The 21,774-nt window shown below is 45.1% G+C and overlaps 1 protein-coding gene across 3 annotated transcripts in view; it reads right to left on the reverse strand.

Annotated features, from left to right (window-relative positions):
* TTYH3 (tweety family member 3) overlaps positions 1–15,401 on the reverse strand; it is a 74,512-nt gene extending 59,111 nt beyond the window's left edge. For 2 of the 3 annotated variants that reach the window (XM_056503217.1, XM_056503216.1), the window contains exon 1: positions 15,179–15,401. In XM_056503217.1, the coding sequence (XP_056359192.1) occupies positions 15,179–15,301 (123 nt within the window). In that variant the 5' untranslated portion in view covers positions 15,302–15,401. The remainder of the gene's footprint in view (positions 1–15,178) is intronic. The other variant, XM_056503215.1, reaches the window with a different exon arrangement.
* Positions 15,402–21,774: the final 6,373 nt, after the last annotated feature.

Raw genomic sequence — 21,774 nt, forward strand, 5'->3', positions numbered from 1 at the left:
CCTCACTGATTGCAGGACCAGCACTAAAAGTACAATAAAAAGAAGACAGTCATGTCCTCCTCAGCAGTTTTGTATCACTACTAGTGATCAGGATCCCTTTCCACAAACTCAGCTCTCTAAAAACAATAGAGAGTTAGAGCTGCTCTGACCAAGGCCATTAGGTTAGTGGGAAACATTATCTTGACTCCCAACCTGGACAGAAAGCTGGATCTTTGACAAGAGACTTTTCACAGCACTTAAGAGCTGGCAGCAGTTGCCCAGAATTCTTCACCCTTTTAGCAGGTGTTAAAGCTCCTGGGAGAGAGCCAAGCAGTGCTTTTGACTGACTGAAGCAACCGAGTCATTCCTTACATCACCCAGAAGCTGAGAAGAGTGAGAGCAATTCACTAGAAAGAAGTTTTGACCAGCCCCATGGTAAGATACCCTGAAGCCACAGACCAAATATCTGCAATAACTCCAGTGTTTTCATGTTGCCTTTTGTTGAACAAAAGCAAGTGGTGCATAAACTGCAGAACAAAGTAGAGCAGAGCAGCTGCTCAAACACTCTTATAAAGCACTCTGTAACAGTTCTCACTTAAATGTATGCAGCATAAAAGCAGCTACAATACCACTGCAGTAACTGTGTGCAAGTAAAGTAGTTCTCTTTCCTTTATGGGTCTGCATTAGAACATTACATGACACTGTTTGTCTTCTCTGCAGAAGGAGCTAAAGACAGAAGCTTTTGATTTTGCTGGTTCTTCCCATGATCTTTGACAATAAAACAGCTCAAGTTTATACTAAAAGGGAGCACAAGCTTGAATGTGCATTGAGAAAGTATTTTAACTCTGCAGACAGTATTAGTAGGAAAAATGCAGTATTTTATAGCAGACAAATCTTACCCTCTACAGACCGAGTGTCCATGACTGGGAAGTGGGAAAAGGGAAGGCAAGAGATGGCTAGAATATGTCCCTGGTGTCTTCAGGGGTTTAATCTCATTATCTGAGACAATGCAGGCTGGTACACTTGCACCTTGAGATCAGTAACAGGCTCTCTGTAGGCTTTACCTTGCCTTGCCAACGACACAGATTCACCTTCTTAAGGCTTTGTCACATTAGCTTAAGGACACACCACACACGTGAACTTGTGCCCTTCCTCCTCCCCTGTTCCCTGGTGACACAGCCCTTGGGTGCCATACACACGTCACTATTTACCCTGCTTTGCTGCATAATAATGAGGGTATTTACATGAGGGGCACTTCCTTTCTGAATTCTTTTTGCCTCCATCCTGTCTAGGTGCCATAATGTAATCCTGTTTATCACGTGCTGGTTGCCATGGAAGTGATTGTATTGTCACTAGATTATGCCCTCAGGTGGAAAACATGTAAGGGAAGGCACATGAACAGGTTTTTGCATACATATAAAGATGTGATAGTGCAATCCTACACATAATGACTTGGAGCTTTAGCAGTAGCTTCCAGATACAGAATATGATCATGAGCAAGAGCATGGCATCAAGTTTTCATTTGGTTTTCCTCCTAAAAAATTAGATTTTTTTATTTTCCTGTCACTGGCTGCCACTATTTAATTTGAGACAGCACCCTACAGCTGAACAGTGCAGTCCCAGCCACTTTCCCAGGCTCCTGAAAATACTTCTGCACTCAAAACACTGTCTCTGAAGATCAGGGTGAAAGAAGTGACAAGATCATGTAACCAGGCTCCACAACTCCAACTGCCCTTTTGTTGATTACTGTCTTTTACAGTGCATGGATTTAGAGAGCAGAAGCAAGAGAGACAGATCGTCTCAGATTTGACACACTTGGTGAGATGCATGACTAACTCAGCTTGAGCCAGGACGTGCCTGGAATGTGGAACCCCCCTTGGAAGCCTTTTTTCCAGGGGCACAAGCTTGGGGGGTTATCTGGCTGCTGCCTGGATGGTAAATACATGACAGCAAAGCATGCAATGTAAACAGCCTAAAGACCCTGTTCCTTGTGAGTAGCTGGGAACCACATGAGATGCTTTCCTACCTACTGAGACCCCACTCAGCAGCACTGGAAGAGCTTTAGATCTTTGCAGCTAGGACTGTGCAAGAAACAGCATCCCAAGTGCAGCATTGATGGCCACATGCAGTGGCCAGTACCATTCCCCCTATGCTATGTGCACACACATGAACTCCTCCTCCAGCCATCAGCTCACTCATCTACACCAGCAGAAATACTGACAAAGAGCCACACAGGTCAAACCATAGGTGTATCAAGAATGAGATGTCTATCCCAGTAATGTTTTGACTACAAAAAGAATATACAACTGGCAGTTAACAACTAACTTTTCACCACATATTACTTCCTTACTGCAGTGTTAGAGCACCTGCGGTTGCATTTCACACGTGCCCTGCTCTTAACAGGAAACAAATATCCCCCACTGAGAGTAACGCTGAAGACAACAGCAGTTTCCAGAAGCTCAGCCAATATTCATACCAATATTCATAGCACATGGCCATGATCACACACTGACCAAGGTCTGAGTGCAGCTACACAGAAAATACTCAGGATCTCTATTTCCCCAGGAGACATGACCAGTGACTTGTTGGAAGGCAACAGCATGTCAAAGGCTAGTTGAACATAAACTCAAGGATAAAAGCCTAGTCAATCACATCCTCAAGGATGACAGCCTTGTAGGACTAGCTGTAGTAACAAAGAGATGCTGATGGATGTGTTTGTGAGTAGGAAGTAAAGAACTAAACTGCTGGCGAGTCCCAGCTGAAGGCACAGATGTTAGAAAGGAAGCTCAAATCTGACAGAGCAGCAAATTTCACTTTGGCAGAGAAAAAAGACACACCTGGTTTGAACCTGAACCTTGATGAGCATTCTAAGCCTGTCCTGGAAACTGGTTCTTTCTTAGGAACCTTGTGTTTAATTTATTGCATCACATAATCAAGACCACCCTTTCTGGAGCCAGCACATGTAAACCAAACCTAATAATTTAGTGATGAGAGTCCAGCCCATAGGTTACACCTGCAGAACTACATTTCACCAGTGGTATTTGTCACTGCTGTGGTCCAAGAGGTACATCTCCTCCCATCAGCAGGTGATTCAGATCTATCCACAAAAATGAACTTGGATCTGCAGAGGACATTAAGAGGTGGGTCAACCACAGGCAGAAGATGTCATATGTAGCAAATTGCTAGTAAATGTATTTAGGACAGGAATAAGACTAGCAGCCATTTCTCAGAGCAATTTTCTTGAGAATAAAATTAACAGCAATGAAATACTACAGCAGGCAACTGAATTTTAAGAGCTGCAACAAAAACCACACAGAAAAGGTTGAAAGGGCACTGCAGTGAGGCACACGTGACCCAGCAAGCAGTTGCCTCAGAAAGAATTTCAGACATAAGATACAAGTACAGAGACAAGAAGAATTAACATGCCAAAGGAGGATTAGGGTAACCAGATCCCCATACCTCATCATCCTCTGCTGGGAGAGGAGGCAAGTTCACAGCTTGTTCCTTCCTCCTTCTCCCATAACCTCCACATCACCCAAGGCAAAAGCTAAGCTGCACTAATGAAAACAGCAGAGCCAGCGTAAACTGTCCAACCCTGTTATTTACACCTCAGCAGAACGCTCCCAGCATCCACCAGAATTTCCACGGCTTCTCCAAGAGCCGCCTGCTAATGCAGGGACCTTGGAAGCACCTCCCAGAGCACCACTTGTGCACACACAACAGCAATCTGACCTATTTCATATTCATCATTTCCAGTTTGCCATTTCATATTGGAGCATTTAAAATGCTGAAGAGCTTGTGTTTGAAGAGATTTTTAGTTTGCAGCAGGTCAGGCTGAAAAAACTCAAAAAAAGCCCCCAAAAAACGAACCTCTGCAGTGATCAAGGTAGGATATCTACCAAGTTGTACTTATGAGATTGAAAGGCAATTTTAATCTTGTCAATTTGCTGCTCCAGCTAATTTGTCTACTCAAGGTGATCCAATGTGTGTTGTCTAACCTGCAGGAATTCTAAATATATACAGAAACAAGGAAAGGCCAGCAGATCCAGCATATCTGACCTCAGGCCAGGGATGAAGCACAGTCCCAAATGAATTCCAGGCACTACTCAGTCTCATAAACCAACAATAATTCAGACTGTGTGGGGAGGGGATGGGAAGAACAAAATGAAGACAGCATCCACATATTGTAATGCAAAAAGGCACACAAGAAGTGTTGTACAGTGGTTTTTAAATAGCATCCTCATCAGAAGTAAAGACTTCTGTTTAGCTACAGAAGTGTCAAACAAATCATTCCATCCTCACTGGATGTACTATCTGTGCTTTCCACTAAATCCAGACAGAAAAAGACCCAAAACACAGCTGATCCATTTTCTCCTGCCACCTACTCCAATTGAAACAGTTTCCCTCTCAAGGGAACATGAACATTAATGCTTGCCATTGCCTAACAGTACCTCGGATCTACTATTGTGCAATAGTTCCTTTTTTTTCAAGTCCAAAGTGTTCATTCTAACCTTACTCAAGTTAAAAATCCTGAGGAAAAATATTAAAAAAGGAAACCTATCTCTTCAGTCATCTCTGTCTAAGCCCAGTGGCAGCCAGCTATCTCCATCCCCAGCCTTTTCCTAGCTCTGTGCCTTTCTCTGGATTGCTTGCACTTGACAGCCTGTCAGTCCAATGCAAAAAGGAGATCATATTATCAGGGTCTACCATGGCATTCACAAGGATCAGAACTACAGCAGAGATGCAATAGGGTAGAAATAACAAGTCCTTCCCTGAAATCCTTTCAGCCTTCCCTCTAGTTCTTCTTCTGCAAAAGAAAAAGACCTGTGAGCATTTCAAAGGTAGCAGAAGCAGCACAAGCTTCTCTCAGAAGACCCCAATCATCTGTTGCTGGGACTAAGCTGCAAAAATTAGTTCTGAAAATTACCTTGCTTCCCATTTCAGAAACAAGAAGAGATTACAAAATAATAGAAGTTCACTATTGATTTTCTTCCCTCAGAAGACTCAAAAAAGTACCCGGTACTTTTCATTGTAGAACACACAGCTATTCCCTGACTTCCAAAAAGCAAAATGGGTACTGTGTGCAATGTCTGCAGCTGTTCTTGTTACACTTATTCCAAAAGTGTAATTCCCTCGGGTGCTAAAGGTTTATTACAATATTCCATATTAAGATAATACTTTAATTAGATTCTCCTTCCTCTTTTCTCTCGTTGAAAGTTGCACTATTACACCTCCCAAGGAAAAAATAATATTTATAAGCAGGACAACTCCACCCTTTCCTCTCAGTTCAACACCACAAGGCAAGATTCAGCCAGAGGTCAGTCACAACACACATTCAGCTGCTTCTTTCATTTCTATGCCCTTGCATGTTCCTCACCAAAAATCAGACCTGAGAAGAGCCCACCATATCTGCATTTGCCAAAAATCCATGATTTCTGCAATTGATGCAGCACAGCTTATTACAGCTGCAAACGTTCCTGGGCTCTGATAATTATAAGCCCATGGCTGGGTGTCTAATTAAAGGAGGAATGAATTAATGAGTTTTACCAAAGGCTTTTGAGTCACCATTATAATTCTCACCCTTAATCGGCTGCAGGACACTCAAAGGACACCGTGAGCAGGATCAAGAGCAGAGAGGGGGGATAAACCACCCCCAGCTGATGCTTCCCCCATCACGTTCCTCTCCAACATGTCACTGTCATTCAGACCCCGACAGCCAGATCAAACCCAGCAGGAAAACGCCTGGGTTTTTTGGAGAGCTGAATACAAAAACGCTTCCTGAAGCTGCCACAAAGCGCTCAGCAGCCTTTGAATGCGGAGAGCGGCGAGATGCGGGCGAGAGGCTCCGCAGAGCGCTGACTCCGGCACTTCCATTCATCCCGGCCCCAGCCCCCACCCAGCTCCGACAATTACAGTTCAGTCTCAGGCTCCCAAGGAGGCAGAAATTGAAAACACGTTTTCATTGAAGCACAGCTTGAATTTCATGAATTCCATTACTCCCGACTTTCTCAGCATTTCCTGGAGTGAATACTGTAGAACCAGGGAGAAAGGGGATGGGGCGGGCCATAGGTAAGGCAGCAATCCTGTGTCACCCCTTCGACCATGCCAGCCCAAAACCAGACCGGAGGAACTCGCAGTGAGGATGCAACAAAGACTATTCCTAAACTAAAGACAGTAAGTATATATCAACCACAAGCTTAAGGAGGAAATAAAGTAGCAAACTGCCGGAGGCCTCAGAACAGTAACAGCTACAGGCACAGCCCCAATGAGAAGCATTACAATTTCAGCAAGCAGCAGAAGCTTCTCTTTGGCAGATTGAGGCAGCTTTAGCTCCTATAGCAAGTGTCAAAATTACCAATTTATCAGCTACAGGAACTTGAGCACACTGTTGAACTTCAAGAAAGCTCACCCCAGGGAAAAAGCGATTATAATCAGAGAAAACAGGTAGCACTGGAGCAGTTTTTCCACATGTACAGTTGTAACACAATCAACTTTGGAATTATTCAGGCGTGCTAATTAACACCCTATGGATAGCTTTGATACCATTAGCAATACTTTTAATGGCTCTGTCACTGACACCGTCTTCCCTTCTTCCCCAACCCCAGCTTGGGCCTTATCTTAAGGAGCATTACATCATCTACTGCACCAAGGCCTCCTTGTAACAGACACTATTATGCAACTGAAGTGCCTCCATTTGGATTTTGGCGTTATTTTGAATTTCGGTGTTGAATAGAAGGCTTGTTTAAATTCCCTGCATGAACAGCAGCATTTTACAGCCTGAAAAGGGCGTCCGTGCACAGACACCAACACTGGCATAACAACGCGCCTGAATGTGTTATACATTTGTGAAACATCCATTCCCCACATTCCCTTTTCCCCTTGTCCAGGAATAAGTCCTGCATTGTTAGGGCTGATTAGCAATATCTTTCATCCCTAATTTCACACTACAAAGGGCTTTCATGCATATGCACGTGTGGCACCATTCTGAGCCATATCAGCCAGAAAAAGCATTTAGTAGTGACCAAGGAAGTCGCAATCCAAGGGTGCAGCTCCAGTTTAAGTGAAGGTGAAGGGGAGTGTCAGCCCTTTCCCTTGATGGTTTCAATGCTGCTCTTACCATTGACCAAAAACCGCCTATTTGTTCAAATAATAACTTAAAAGAGGGTTGGCACACATTGCATCTGCTGAAGCAAGCAGCCTGATAAGCATTTGAAAGCACACATTATTGCAAATGTTGCCCTCATATCCCAGTGCCTGGAGAAGGGAATGGCACAAGTATTCTGAGCTACACCAACTGCTGTGGCCATGGATTGCACGCTAACCTACTTTTCTTTTTTCTTGCAAGAGAATAGCCTTGCAGCCTTAGCACACAAATGACTACTTTAAAAAAGAGTGCACATTTGCAGCTTACCAAACCCTAAAGCCCACAATTACAAGATCAGACTCAAAAACTATAAGTGGTTCATTCCGCAGAAATCTAAAAAAAAAAAAAGTTTGAAATGAAAGATTTTCCAACATGAAAGCGCTCTGTGTTTTGCTCTTTTCTAGTTTATCTAATACAGAAAACAAAAGAAATAGCATCAGCATGGCTCTGCCCCACAGCCACTATTCACTAGAGACCTGGAGACCCTTTTGCCATGCAGCAAAAATAATTTCTGGTTTGTAAACAAATGCAACCAATTCCCAGTTTTTCATTACTGCAACACAACATCAGTCACCCCTTGAAGTAGAGGAAAGGAGAGGATTTCTAACATTGATGCCTTTGTTTGTTTTTTTCAGACATTCATATGAATGCTTCCCCAGGACCAGAAGTCTTGCATGAACTTGATCCTCTTTGATTTTAGCTCATCTGTCTTGTTAATCATTGTCATCAGCTGAAACAAAGAACTGGTAGGATGACATACCCAGAAAGTGCAGACAGTCTTGCCAAGAGATGAGTAAAGTTACTGGGATGGGAGATTATATTATATTATAATTATTACTATTATTATTATTATTATTATTATTATTTCCTCAGCATACATCAATAAGTCCCTGAGTCTTATGAGTCATATTCATGTCTTAAAAGTGAGAACTGAGGTTCAATACAGGAGGCAATGCTGATATATTCCAAAGGTACTCAGGTCTCATCAGAATCTTAGAGCAAATAAATTCCCAGACATCACATCCCTTCCCCCAGTTATGGGAATCACATTCAGCTGAAAACAAGCCAAGTTCTCCTACTCACTCAAGGGGAATGGGAAATCTCACTATAACTGGTGGAAAAGTTACTATTGAAAGTTAAAACAGAAACAAGAAGAGAACTGACAGTCACCAAGAGGTTAATGCAAACGAGGTGCTGACTCCTCTCTACCCTAAGAAAATTAAGAGTGAGCACCACCTTACTCACTGCTTGCTTGCAGCCACCCAAGCAAATTCACTTGACATCAAAGACTGTGAAAGGATGACTTCAGGAGAAGCTTTGGCCATCACCTGGGCCTTCAGCACACCCATCCTCACAGGTACAGGAGTGTCCCCAGGAAGGGGTCACACCGGGTGACCATGCAAGTTCTGCAAATATTGACTCTGGACTTCACCCTTTCCATCAGTAAGTGCTGGTGGGGGAAGGGGAGCAGGAGAAGAGGTGTAAAATTAGCCTTTTCCTAGGAGAAAAGGGAGAGGAAAAAAACAAATCAAACAAAACAAAAAGAACAGAAAATAACTACAGAAATTCCAAGGTATTGGAGGGTTCTTGCTCCTCCTGTCTGCTCTGAAGACACAAGGCAAGAAACCTGATGAGACAAAGGCCCACAACCTTCCCCTCTCTCATACTCAATGGACAGGTTTTTGTTTACAGCTTCCAAAATAAATATAATCCCAAAATACAAGTAAGAGATCAAGAAGACTTGTGGCACAGCCCCTTAATCCACATTCAGAGCCTTGGGATTAAGTCAGAGAAAACACCTGACTTCCCTTCCCTTAATCTCCAGAGTCGTGCCTAATGGGATATGTTCTTCTGGGTGAGAATTTCTCACTTTCCCTAATAATGAAAAATAAAGAACACTAAAAATCCACACAACATCTGCTTTAAGCACTGCTTGCTTTATTGGATCAACATTTAAACACAGGCATCTTGTTAACCTGGAGACCACAGATGTTCCTCTGCTCCAAAAAGGCATGAAGGGGAAAAGAACAAAAAGAGACAAGACACAGTAAGGCTGAACTGAATTTGCTTACCCCTTTCTCCAGACTGCTAGAGATCAGGTTTTGCAGACCAGGAGTCATATGGTGTTACACTCATGTGGATAAAAATGGAGCATTCTCAGGAAGACAAATGTTGTGTAGGTGCAGAAGCACCAGGGTGCCAGTGGTTGGCACCACAACATTTTAAACTCTGGTTCTACCCTTCCAGCTGAGACCAGCATGGTACCTCCAAGGCACCACATGCTCCATAAATGTGTCTTAAGACTGAGAAGCTCACCAGAGTGGGCACCAGCATCTTCTCAGTGCAGAATAAATACTTTCAGGATCCTACCCAGAGGAAGCAATCATGGTTTACATCTTTGCATACTCACTCGCATCTCCTTTCCTACACGCACCACAAGGTGTTTCACATTCTCCAAGACACCTTTTACCCCATGTACTCTGCTAAAACCATATGTTTAGAAAGTCACTTTTTTTGACTAGAATAAGGTAATCTACAGGAAGCATCTCCAGAAACTGGCAGTTCTCAGGAGACCATCTGAAAACATGGCAGCACAGCATGGGTCAGCAAAACAAAGCAAGGCTGCAGACAGAAAGTTGGCAAAGGTGCACTTTTTTCCTCTCTGCATACCATATGCTGCTGTATGACTGGATGAATGGTCAACATTTATGTCTAACTTTGGTAAAAATCAGCCATCAAAAATTGCCTTGGTTCTACATTTTTGGTTATTCATTGTGATGCAGCTCATCAGTAAAGGCTCTTCCAGATCAAAGACACAAGAGTCAGAGCAGAGCACCAGTTGCTGATAGGAGGCATTACTGCATGGTTACTCATGCAGCCAACATTCATGAATAAAGGGAAGAAGCAATTTACCACCAGTTCTTAAAAAAATAAAAACAATTTCAATTTCACCAGAAAACATAGGATTTTACTAACAGGGGTCACTTAACCTTTCTGGAAATATGAGCAAACTGGTGCTACAGCAGGATAGTTGATCAGATCTTGGAAGAAGTCCATCTATTCTTGAAAGAAAGAAACCTTCAGCCCAACCCCTTTAAGAAAGGCACATTACCCTCTGACTTTGAGCCAACTAGACAAAAACACGTCATCCAACTTGACTAATACACATGTTTCCAATTTACAGAAAGACTCTTGGTTTCAAAATTGAAGTAAGATGCCAGTACAGTAGAGGAAGTTCTAAAACAATCTCTATAATCCAAGTTTTTTGGCAGTTTGGGGTCCATCATGTTTCTTCAGCCAAGAAATACTTCCAAAGTCGACATTAGCTGTTATGTGCAGGGAAACAGCCTCACAGAGCCAGAAAGTACCTGACAGAATTAATTCTTTGCTGAACCTTTGGCTATGGGTTCAAACACACATGCCTTGGATTAAAGTCTGCAAGCCAAAAAAAGGGAAGGATGGTTGGGCTTACACAGCACCTTTCCCTGCTGGATCTCTTCTAAGCACACGTACAGAGGGAGAAAAAGAACATTATGACACGAAAGCACTGACAGATGTATGATAGGAAACTCCTGGGTGACAACACTGAAGAGAGCATCTCAAAGCCAAGGACCAGAGCATGTCTCTGCTCTTATCACTGCTTCCTTCAGCACGATTCTGCATCTTAATTGGTGTGAATCAATCATCAGTCATCTTCCAAAGCACAAACAGCTGCCATTACACCTACTAACCATGCATCTGCGGTTCTGACTCGTACTGAGAAGGCACGAAGCAGTGCAAGGGTAGAGTTTCAAAGGCACTGGAGAATTTTTCTTTATTCCAGCCTGACTCACACATAACCTATGCGTTTACATAGGTTTGTGTCAACATTGCCAGTTTCCAGCAATGAAGAAAAAGCAGAAACTCCAAAGTGCTCCATGGCTCAGCTCTTCCAACCTCTTTTCTCCCTCACTGTTCACAGTGCACTTCTCAGCCCACAGTCAGACTCCAGAGCTGAAGTGCTGTAGTCTCCTGTCAGAACACAGACACTCTGACTGGAGCAGGTATCCCATTACCTGTTGTTGTGCTGTATTACAAAGCTATTCAGCTTTTCTCTTTCTTTCCAGACCTCCACACTACCTCAAGGCTCTTAACCAGCTCTATCCTGAGAAAGAAAGTGAATTCACTGCCATGCAGCTAAGACAGTCACAAGTAGGAGTACTTACATTGCTAAATAAATTAAACTAGTGACAGCAGCAGTCTCAGGACCATCTCACTGGGCCAGTCAACTGAACTGGAAAGTAAGTGGACAGTACTGGTAAGATCATCATGATTTGAACAGCAGCAAAAGGCAAGGGCACCAGAATTGGTATTAGCATGATGCCGTCAGAAGGAACAGGAGCTCTGCTCCATTTTTACATTCTCTTCACTCTAGAATTTGTGACTCACTACACAATGAAAAGGCTTTGCAGAGCACTGCAGTATGACTCAGATGAGAATACAGCCAGAACAAAGCTGTTCATATCAAGATATTTTCAACCCCAATGATTCATGGGAGGATTAGGAAAAGAACTGGTCTGATAAGATCCTCTGTAGGGAGGACTATGGAGCAAGTCCTGCAAGCAGCACATGAAGGCAGCTCTGATAGAACTCACCAGCGTGCCAAACCTCTGCAGAAAAAGGATCACAACCCCAGCTCATTACACATGGGCGATTCACCTCAATTCCCCCAGAAAATGAAAACAATTGGTTGTACTGCTTGTTGTGGCAGAAGCAGAGCATCTGAAGGACATCAGGATACACATACATTTTTAAACAATCTAGTCCAGAGGGGAAGGATCTGTTCTGCTCCTCCACACTCACATACACTGGTCTAACCTAAAGCAACAAGATACGCCCTGGAAGAAGATAAAGAGTAAAGTAATACCAAGAGAGAGTGCTTTAGAGCCCGACTCAGGTGAAGAAGGTATGCAGCCAAAACCTGCAGCTGCACTGATCTCAGCCCTTGGCAGCAGCACTGCCATGAGCATTTCTCATGCTCTCAGACAAAAGGAGGAAGCCCCAGTGGGTTGATACACAATGGCTGCAGCCACCTTGAGACAGCCCAGCACACAGCAGGCGTCCCTGCTGCTCTGGCCAAGGGACTGGTGGGGACAGAACAGCAAAAGCAGCCATTGGATCTACATCCTGCAAGACATTCCCCATCACTCAGGGTCCCAGAAGACTCAACAAAGACCTAGACTTCAAAGACTGGCAGCATGTGCTTATCTGCCCGCCTTCAGAGAGGTTTCAGGGCACAATCGCTCAGCTGCTGCTTCAGGGGAATAGTGGCTTGGCATTACACTAATCCTCACTAGGCAGAGGTGCAAAGCCTCTTCAGGCAGCAGCCTCCTCACCTGCAGCAGCACGTGGCACTGCAACAAGTGACAGGACAACATGCAAACCCAAGCCACTGCATTCCACTTCTGGCTGGAGTGGAATGTTCAGTTGATGCACAATCTCAAAGCCTGTCATCAAAATATGAGTACAAGAAACAGGTGGGTATTTACTAAAAGGTTACTAAAATAAAGAGCTTTATAAGGAAAGTGCTGCTTTCCCGTGGTCATGGGTTGGGAAATCTTTTCTAGAGAAGCAGCAAAGAATCAGGAAGGGTACATTGCTTCCTTCCTCAAAACACGTCAGAATGGGACTGGACACTGAGCCCAGCTGTATGGCTATTTATGACAACAGTCCAGCTACCTGATGGAGTCACATAGTTTAGCAAATATAATCCTTCCTTACTGCCCTTACCTGTCCCCATAAACTTCATCTAGCAACCCACCACTGACCTCTCCTCAGCACCATGGGAAATCAAATGCAGTGTGTAGTTTAACAGTTCATACTTAAGAATCAGAGTATCAATCACTAATGGAATAGAAAACAAAAATATACACAATTTGCACCAGTGAGACCTACAAAATAAAGAAAAATAAGGCAATGTTAAAATTAAAAGAATGGACTTTCTAATTTTGAGGATGTATATGATGTCACCTGCTAAATATGAGAGGTTCCTAAAGATAAGGGAAGACAATGCCAGCACAGGCTGCAAACAGAGCAAGAGGTGCAAATTCATTAAAAAACCTAGAATTCAAACCAAAAGCCCTTCAGAAGCACTTAAAGCACAAGAGAGCATTTAGCATTACAGTTCCCAGTCCTGGATTACGTTTCCCTGTTTCACTGCATTAGAATTAATCTATGTGCCTACGAACTCCAGAGTCAACTCACAGAGCCACAGCAGCGTCGTTATATAACCACGACACCGATAGCACAGGCTGCAGTGCTGGAGCCTGCTTGCTACCTACCCCTCACCAACACCAAAACCAGCAAAGCTGCTGCTGCTCAAATCATTCTCTTGACGACAGACACCTCAGTAATCCAGACATTTGAGTTTGGATTTGATAAGATGTTTTCTTTCGAGCTGATGTTAAGACTTAAAAGGCCATTGACTGTTGTGCAAGAAGTCCTTAATGTTATCAAGGGAGGGGAGGCAGCTACACAGGAGAACAGCAGAAGGCTTTAAGTGGGAATATGATTACTGTAGGAAAATTATCTGACAAACAAACACAACCCCAGATTATTGCTAGGAATGCTTTCAAGCAATTCAAGTGAAAACTGGTACATCTGCTGTCTATTCAAAAGGTCACTGAGTGCTTATTTCATGATAACACACTCCCAAGAAGATCTTTCAATGAACTCTTAACTTCTGATCTCCAGGATCACATATCCCTGCTTTTAAAGGCAGCTACCCTCTGAGGTCATGGAAATACAGTTCAGCTGCTGTGCAGCGTTACATCTGCATGTGGCCATCTTGAACTCTGCTAAGCCAAGGGAACTAAAACAAATTAACAAATTGAAGCCTCAAAATACAAAGTCAGCTCAAAAGTCCTTTGATTCACTGGTATAAAGATGTTCCTTTGTATCTACCCATGGCTCTTGAAATACATCTCGCACATTTCACTCTAGTTTCAGTCCTCAGATCTGTTCATCTGTTTAGAACAAAAAGCCAAAACACACTGCTTCCTAAAGTATTTAGAATACCTTCTACTTCTAGGATAAACAAGAACTGCTTAGATGCTTTAGCCTTCATGCCTGTGTGCATGCTAGCAGGCTGTGTATATAGGACACTGCAAGTATGTTCAGAAAAGCCAAAATGGTGTTTTCAAAATCAGAGACCGTGGCAAAACGAAGCAGCAGAGTCACTGCAGCTCTGTTCCAAAATGACAGCGGAGAACACAGATGTTGGAGCACACAGATTCACTCCACAATCATTTTAATTACATGCCTAGCCAACCAAGCACAGGATACAGGCTAAGCAGCATTAAAAAAAAAAAAAAAAAAAGGCTGCACACAAGTATTCAGCGAGCATCCTCCCGTGCACTTGATGCTAACGCCACTCTCGTGCATTAAGTCATCTGTTTTCCAGCAGGCAGGCAGCCGGCTTTGGAAAGGCACTGCTGGCCTCGCTGCGGGGCTGGCGGCATCAATGGGGATGGCCGGCGGAGCCTGCACAGGACTGTCACAGCCGATGGAGGATTGTCACGGCCCAGGGAGGGCTGCGGGCAGGCCAGGGGCACCAGGCCGGGACGGTGCCTTGGCCGGGGCAGCGCTGGGACAGCCAGCACGGCTGGCTCCTGCCCCGATCCAGGGCTCACTTGGCGATGTGGGTCAGTGGGCACGGTGGGACTTGGTCGAAGGTTGAGCTCCCTGATCCTGGAGGGCTTTTCCAACCTCAGTGATTTTACCAGTCTGTAATTTCACCTTCTCCCAAGAAGAGCTCGGGCTTCGGGCAGGCTGGGGGTAGCTCGGGGCTGCTGCGCATCCCGCCGGGGGTGGTGACCTCCCACCCCGCACCCCGACCCTGCGGGGACACCTGCCCCTCGTGCGGCTGCCACGCAGCTCTGAGGCAGGGGCACACGGCAGCACGGACACCACGGACACGATGAACCCCCACCCGGGGAGCCACGGCGGGGCCGCACGCCCCCTTCTCCTCCCCCGCCCTCCAGCGGGCCGAGCCCCGCACAGCCCCCGCAGACCCACCTGCTGGTACTCGGCGTCGTGCGGTCGGAAGTCGGCGGCGGTGAGCTCCCAGCGCAGGCTGAGGTGCGGCAGGCGGTGCAGCAGGCTCACCCACCAGGGCGGCGAGTAGCTCACGCCCGCCATGCCCGCGCCTGCCTCACCCCGAGCCGCCGGCCATGGAGCGCCTCACCCGCGCCGCGGCCGCCGGCCCCGCATGGCCGGGTGTCCCCCCGCCGCTCGCCGCGCCCCCGCCCGCTCCCGCTCCCTCTTTGTTCGCCGAGAGGCTCCGCCGCCCGCCCCGGCGCCGCCCGCCCGCTCCCATTGGCGCCGCCGCCGCCGCCCCGCCCCGGCCCGGCCCCTCACGGCTCCCCCGGACCGGGGGTCGCTGATCGGCCCCTCACGGCTCCCCCCGGATCGGGGTCCCGGCCCGGCCCCTCACGGCTCCCCCCGGATCGGGGGTCGCTGCTCGGCCCCTCACGGCTCCCCCGGACCGGGGGTCGCTGCTCGGCCCCTCACGGCTCCCCCCGGACCGGAGGTCGCTGCTCGGCCCCTCACGGCTCCCCCCGGATCGGGGGTCCCGGCCCGGCCCCTCACGGCTCCCCCCGGATCGGGGTCCCGGCCCGGCCCGGCCCCTCACGGCTCCCCCGGCCCCCGGCCCGCTCCGCGGCGTTGTGTTTGTTTTCTGGTAAATTTCCTGTGAATTTCACACGGCTCTGCAGTTCTAACAGCGGAAGGTGCGTTTTGGATTCAGCCTAAAAGGCAGCGCGGTAAAAGCGGTTTATGCTACAGCAAGTGGTAAGTGAAGTCATAAAGTCACGAATTGTTAGTTCCTCTCGAGTCCATCTCAACGCCCATCTTAAGATCCAAAACCAGCAAGTTTGCCCTTCTGAACTCACAGTTCATAGAGGCAGAATGACTCTGACACAACAGGAAAGGCTTTTCAATTCTTTCAAACACAGAACAGAAAGTATTTTTAGGTAAAAGGTAAAAAAGATGAGTATACCTTCTCAAGGGATCATGTCAGAAAAAAGTACATAAATATTCTGGATAATGCTAGGGTAATGAAAATAGAAAAGATAATGACAAGCAGCAGCAATCCCAAATTCATTCACTTTATCACAAAGATTGCACTGCTCCTGTTGCAACTGAAATGCATAAAATTATTTGCTGCTTTATTTTAAAAGGAATGGAATGAATAATTTAATTCCTGCTGTAAGTATGCAGTGTGGCCCAGCATTAGTGCAGGAGCTCTTAAAACTGGCTGCTCTATTCACACAATCTCCCAGAGCTTCAGTCTTTCCATCCCCGTGCCCCATCCCAGCCCTGCTGCAGCACACCTCACCCATTGCTGATTGCTCAAAGCATTGTCTTTTAAATACCACTCAACATAATTTGGAGTTGGAAAGAGAAAAAAGGACCATCCAGTCCTCTAACAGACTTCAGACAAATTATTTCCAGGTCTTGCAGGCTTGAGAAACTCTCATCTGTTTAGAATTAGAAACTGTGATGGCCCATGAAAACTTAGAAAATATTGGAGTGCTGTGTAGCCCACTAGGGAAAAGAAAGGGTAACACTAACATTTTTTTTCTCCTAAAGGGTGGCAGATCAGTAGATGTTATAGAGACACCTTTTTTGCAAGTATGATTTTATTTCTTTTCCCAAATGCAGCCAGGATTTCATGCTTTGTGTTGTCCTGACTGATGCATTTCATAAATAAGGAGAGCAAAAATGCTAAAATGGGCCATTTAACACCTTAAAAGCAAATAAACATATTTCTGCTGATGTTCTGAAATATAACATCAATAGCTTTTCACTGGGACAGGATTTTCATATGAGTATTATCAACACAGCTAAAAAGAAATCTTATCACTCACAAATAGCATTAAGATGCACGTCAGAGGGTTCAGAGCCATGTGCTGCGTGCACAAGTACAAGATATACAAGGGTACAAGATATAAGACCTCAACTCCCTCCAGCTTTCTCCAAGAGAAGGCTTTATTTTTCTGCAGGAGGACAGCTGAACATCAGCCAATTTTATTTTCTTTCTTATTACTTTCATTTTTTTCACAGTGCTGGCGAGGAAGAAGGAATTATTTCAAGGACCAATGGTCTAACATATTTCAACTCCAGTTCTAACAACCCAAAGACAAGGAGCAGAGAGACCTCGCTGGGAGCAAGAGATCTCTGTGTAAGCCCCTTGTGACACAGAGTTTATGCAATTAAAAAAAAATGCTCAAGGCTGGAATCTGTCCTGCAGATGTAACTGCAGCCACGGGCCCCTGGATGGACACAGAACCCCCTGCAGGTCCAGGCTGCAGGTCCAAGTACCTCTGCCAGCACATGATGGACAGAGGATAGAAGATGCAGCCAGGATGCCACACTGAGATCTTTTTTGACAGGGCTGGTGTAAATCAAACTGCACAAAAAGTTTTGGAATAAATGACAGGAAAAGCTGGATGCTGTTCCATGGGGCTGAGTGTTTGAGGCACTGTATGGGGCTGGGGTGAGTGGGAAAGGGAGCAGCTCAGCAGGGCTGGTGTGCATGCCTCCCCTCAGCCTCCTGCTGCTGAGACAACTGGATTAAATTAGAGTAGAAGGAGAATTGGGGATTACAGAGAAACAGAGGCCTCAACAGTTTTCATTTCTCCCCCACAATTATTTATAATGATATGGGAAAATGAAGAGCAGAATGGATTCAGCAAATGAGGAATAGGAGACAAACCACAGGATCCAGTACTAGCCATCCTTTCCATGGCATTTCAGCTTGTTGTACAGCATCATAGAAATATCTGCAATCCTTGGATGTCTAGCATATCTCATTTGATCCTATTCAGGTAACTCTTGATTACATGACAAGACAGTTATCAAGGCTCTAATGTTTAGATTATAGCAGCCTTTTTTCCTTCCCACACAAATAGGTACACTCTGTTTTGCCAAAGCCAAATGAACAAACAAGACACTGTCATGACATCCCAGGAATAAAATCTAACAGCAAATCACCCTTGCATGGAAAGCAGGTCTATAGTCAAGCAAAGCAAACTGCAAATGTCAGCTTGTTCACTGGTAATCCTGCTGAAAAATAACCCAAAGAGCTGTATTAGTGTTTGCTAACTTGCTCTGACAGTGGCTTTGCTAAAGAATCACTGGACAAAATAGGGAGATGAGAAATGTTCCCCATTAAAGACCGCAAAGATAAAAAAACCAGTTTAAACCTCCAAAATAAGGCAGCCAGTGCTGTCCTCCATCCTCCTGAGACCACCAGGCAGTCTGCAGCAGCTCTCAGAGAAATGTAGCATTTTTCACTCTTCACAAGCTTCTGATTCCAGATAACCCTACTGCTGAAGTGGTATTGGCAATGGGAGCACCTTTTAGAACAGCAGTCTCCTACCCCTGGCTTTTCTGATTCGCTATGAAATTAAATAATTCAGCTTTCAATATACTGTGGAGCAAGGAGTCTTCCCCTGACTGTCAAACCTAATATGTGCTACAAAAGGTTTTAGCTAACAATACAGAGGGGAAAAAAAAAAAAAAAAAAAGGAAAAAAGAAGGCAGTAAGTTTGCACTCCAAGTGCCAGTAGATGGATGAGTTACCCTCTTGAGACGGGGACTAAATTACGGACGGTCAGGGGGAGGTCAGCGAGACAAGCGTGCCTCGGCACTCAGCTGCCACTGCCGGGCCACACCTCTGACTCTGCCGCTCCATAAACTCTGCCCTTACATCCAGCCGTGCCTCCTCCCCGCTGAGCTAAACTGTGCCTCCATTAAAATTACCCTTCCTCTCCTCCCAGGGCTTCCTCTGTAATTTTCTGCTCAAAGTCAAAGGAAATAACAAAGCCAGGGCTGCTCTCCAGCCTCCCCCAGACATCGCTGCCCCCTCCATGGCAGCTCGGGCTCCAGGCTCTGCTCTCCCAGCAAAGCCACGTTGCCAGAGGCCTTCCCAGCTGAATTCTCCTCCTAGAGGGACTTCCCTCCAGTGGAGGCATCTGCAGGCAGGAATATCCATGCAGGTTTTCATGATTTTCCTCTGACGTCCTGCCAGGGACTTTCAGGTTTACACAAAGAATAGCCACAACCAGGGCCAGCAAAAAAAAAAAAAAAAAAAAAAAAAAAAAAAAAAAAAAAAAAACTTTCAGCCAACTGAAAGAAATAATAATAAAAGGTTAATGCTCTCATTTCCAGACCCGAGGCAATATTCTCTCTCTTGCTCATGTTTTACTGGTCTTTTCAAACTGAGTTCTAGGGAAATGGGTGGAAGATGTGGAAATCCTATTGCAAAAGCACCTGCCCACTCTTTCCCCCAGAGAACCACACATAGAACATTCTATTATTTGGTTAATTGCAAAGAAACAATTACAAAGGAACTTGGCAAACTCTCTCTAATCACAGCAAGACCCACTGCAGTCCAGTAAGTTCAGCAAATTAACAAATAAGTGAACATAAAAAGGAAAGAATAACAGAGCTCAAATTGCACTTTGTTAGTTTGTTTTGTCACTCTTCGTTTCTATTTAATTATTTAAGGTATTTCTTCACAACATTCTGGTACATTTTGTATAATAATGAAGGTTTACTAGCATGGAAATGCAATACGTGGCTATTAAATATCTGCCGAGAGAGGGAAGAAAACTGCCAATTCTCTGAGTAGATTATAGAGAGCCTGTTCAGGAAAAATTTCCAGGTTAGATAAATAGAAGGTTCTGCCACAATTGTAAAAGTTCCAAATAAGGATTATTGCTCGATAATGGCAATGCAGTGTTTGTGCAGAAGGTTGTAACTTGTACTACAGGCACTCATGGTCAATCCCATTTATTAAAAGCTCTCCTAATTTTCCATCCATATACCTAGAGGCCATTCAAGCACAGCCTTTTTTTAGAGCAGCACTGTAACCAAGTGACAGATTTTACAGTATTTCATCCCTAAAGTCATATTACAGCAAAGACTTTCAAGCTATGTTATGTTGCTGAGGCAGAGGCTCAGCTCTGCAGAGCTGAGGGGCTGAGCAGGGGAGAGGAATGAGATCCAGGTGTGGGATTGTCTGGCTGATCATGAGGGAGGCAAGACAGCCCTTGACCATGGACATGATGTCCCTCCTGCTTCTGCCCAGACCATTTTGAGCATCAAGATTCTATGACCTCTGTTCTCACTACCAGCAACAGAAGCCCTAGAGGGGTTTTGTGGTACCCAGGGCAATGTGTCTGTGAGGCAAAACCCTCCCAAAGAGAGAGGAGCTGGGACAGACTGGGCAACACCTTGAGCTGGGACATTGGTTCAAGGCACAGCTCTGGTGAGGGGAACAACACAAACACTGTCCTGGAGAGCAGGGGCAGGCCAAATGCTCAGGTTTGAAAAGGGTCATTGTGAGAGCCAGGCAGGGAGGGGCAGGGGAGCAGGGTGCAACTTCATCAGTGGACTACACCAGAGTGTAATTCCTGAGAACACAGCAACACTGGCTGTTCAAGGCTGTTCCTCGAGCACAGCAAGAGTGGTTACTGAACACCACGTGTAGCCAATGTGCCACACACACACCAAAACCAGGGCAGGCATTGGGAAGGGGATCTCAGCACTACCTCCAGCAGCAGAGCAGCACTTCAGCTAACAGAAGGAAACATCAGAGGAACTGATGCAGCACCTGACCACCAACCATGCCTGAAAATCCTTCCCTAAAAACCTGGAGTCTAACATGGAAATTTTGCTCTTTGCAGGTCTTAATGATGCCCCTTGAATGAAACTTTTTTCCTCCTCTTAGAAAGTTTGTATGAGGAAAGAAATTCATTAGCTGACAAACCTACCACAGAGAGATGCTGCAAAGCTTGCAGGAGTCAAGGGCATTCCAACTTCAGCTGCAGACAAATTATGGCTTAATATAACTAAGTGTGAATGTTTAATTGCTTTCAACTGAATTCAAGACCAGTCTGCTCCAAGAAATAATACCAAATTTTTCCATTCATGCCTCCTGGATTACCTCTGGTGTTTAAAATTTAAAATTGAAGTTTCTCATAAGAAAGCCAGAGAATATGCCAGTAGAACTGAAAGAATTTTTAAAAAGTGAAATTTAATTAATATAATCATCCAACAAAGATTGTCTCATCTTGTACTCTCATAGCTGTTGTAGTCCTACACCAAGGAGTCTGCTTGACAGAAGGATGACTGTAGGATTCTCATGTTTTCACAGCAGTTAACAGGGTCTTCTATTTTCATAAACCAGCAGAAGGCTTTTTCAGAGGACCCCGAAAGGAATTCACATGTCCTAGCTCCTTCCAGAGCTTCACAAACAGCAACACTAACCCAGGAGAAAGGATACACTGTCAGTAAACTGTTGAACTCTGTAGTCTCCTGCTCTCCCTCAGCTGCTACCAGACCAGTTTTTTTAAAGCAAAAACCCATAAGCTCTTTCAGTTCCACCAGGCTTTGGTCAGGAACACTGCTCATTCCTGACAAGACAACCTTGAACCTGCACTAGAAGAAAGGAGAAATTTCACACCCTACATGTTTCAGTTCTCCTGTTACTGTCCATGCAGAAGATCAGGGATAAAAGGTCAGCCCAGGTGCAAAAAGAAAACACGAGTGTGCAGCAGAGGCCATACGGGCAATGAAAATACAGCAGTAGCAGAACAAACACA

Source organism: Oenanthe melanoleuca, chromosome 14 (genome assembly GCF_029582105.1).
Source record: "Oenanthe melanoleuca isolate GR-GAL-2019-014 chromosome 14, OMel1.0, whole genome shotgun sequence".
In the NCBI taxonomy this organism is placed as follows: Eukaryota; Metazoa; Chordata; class Aves; order Passeriformes; family Muscicapidae; genus Oenanthe; species Oenanthe melanoleuca.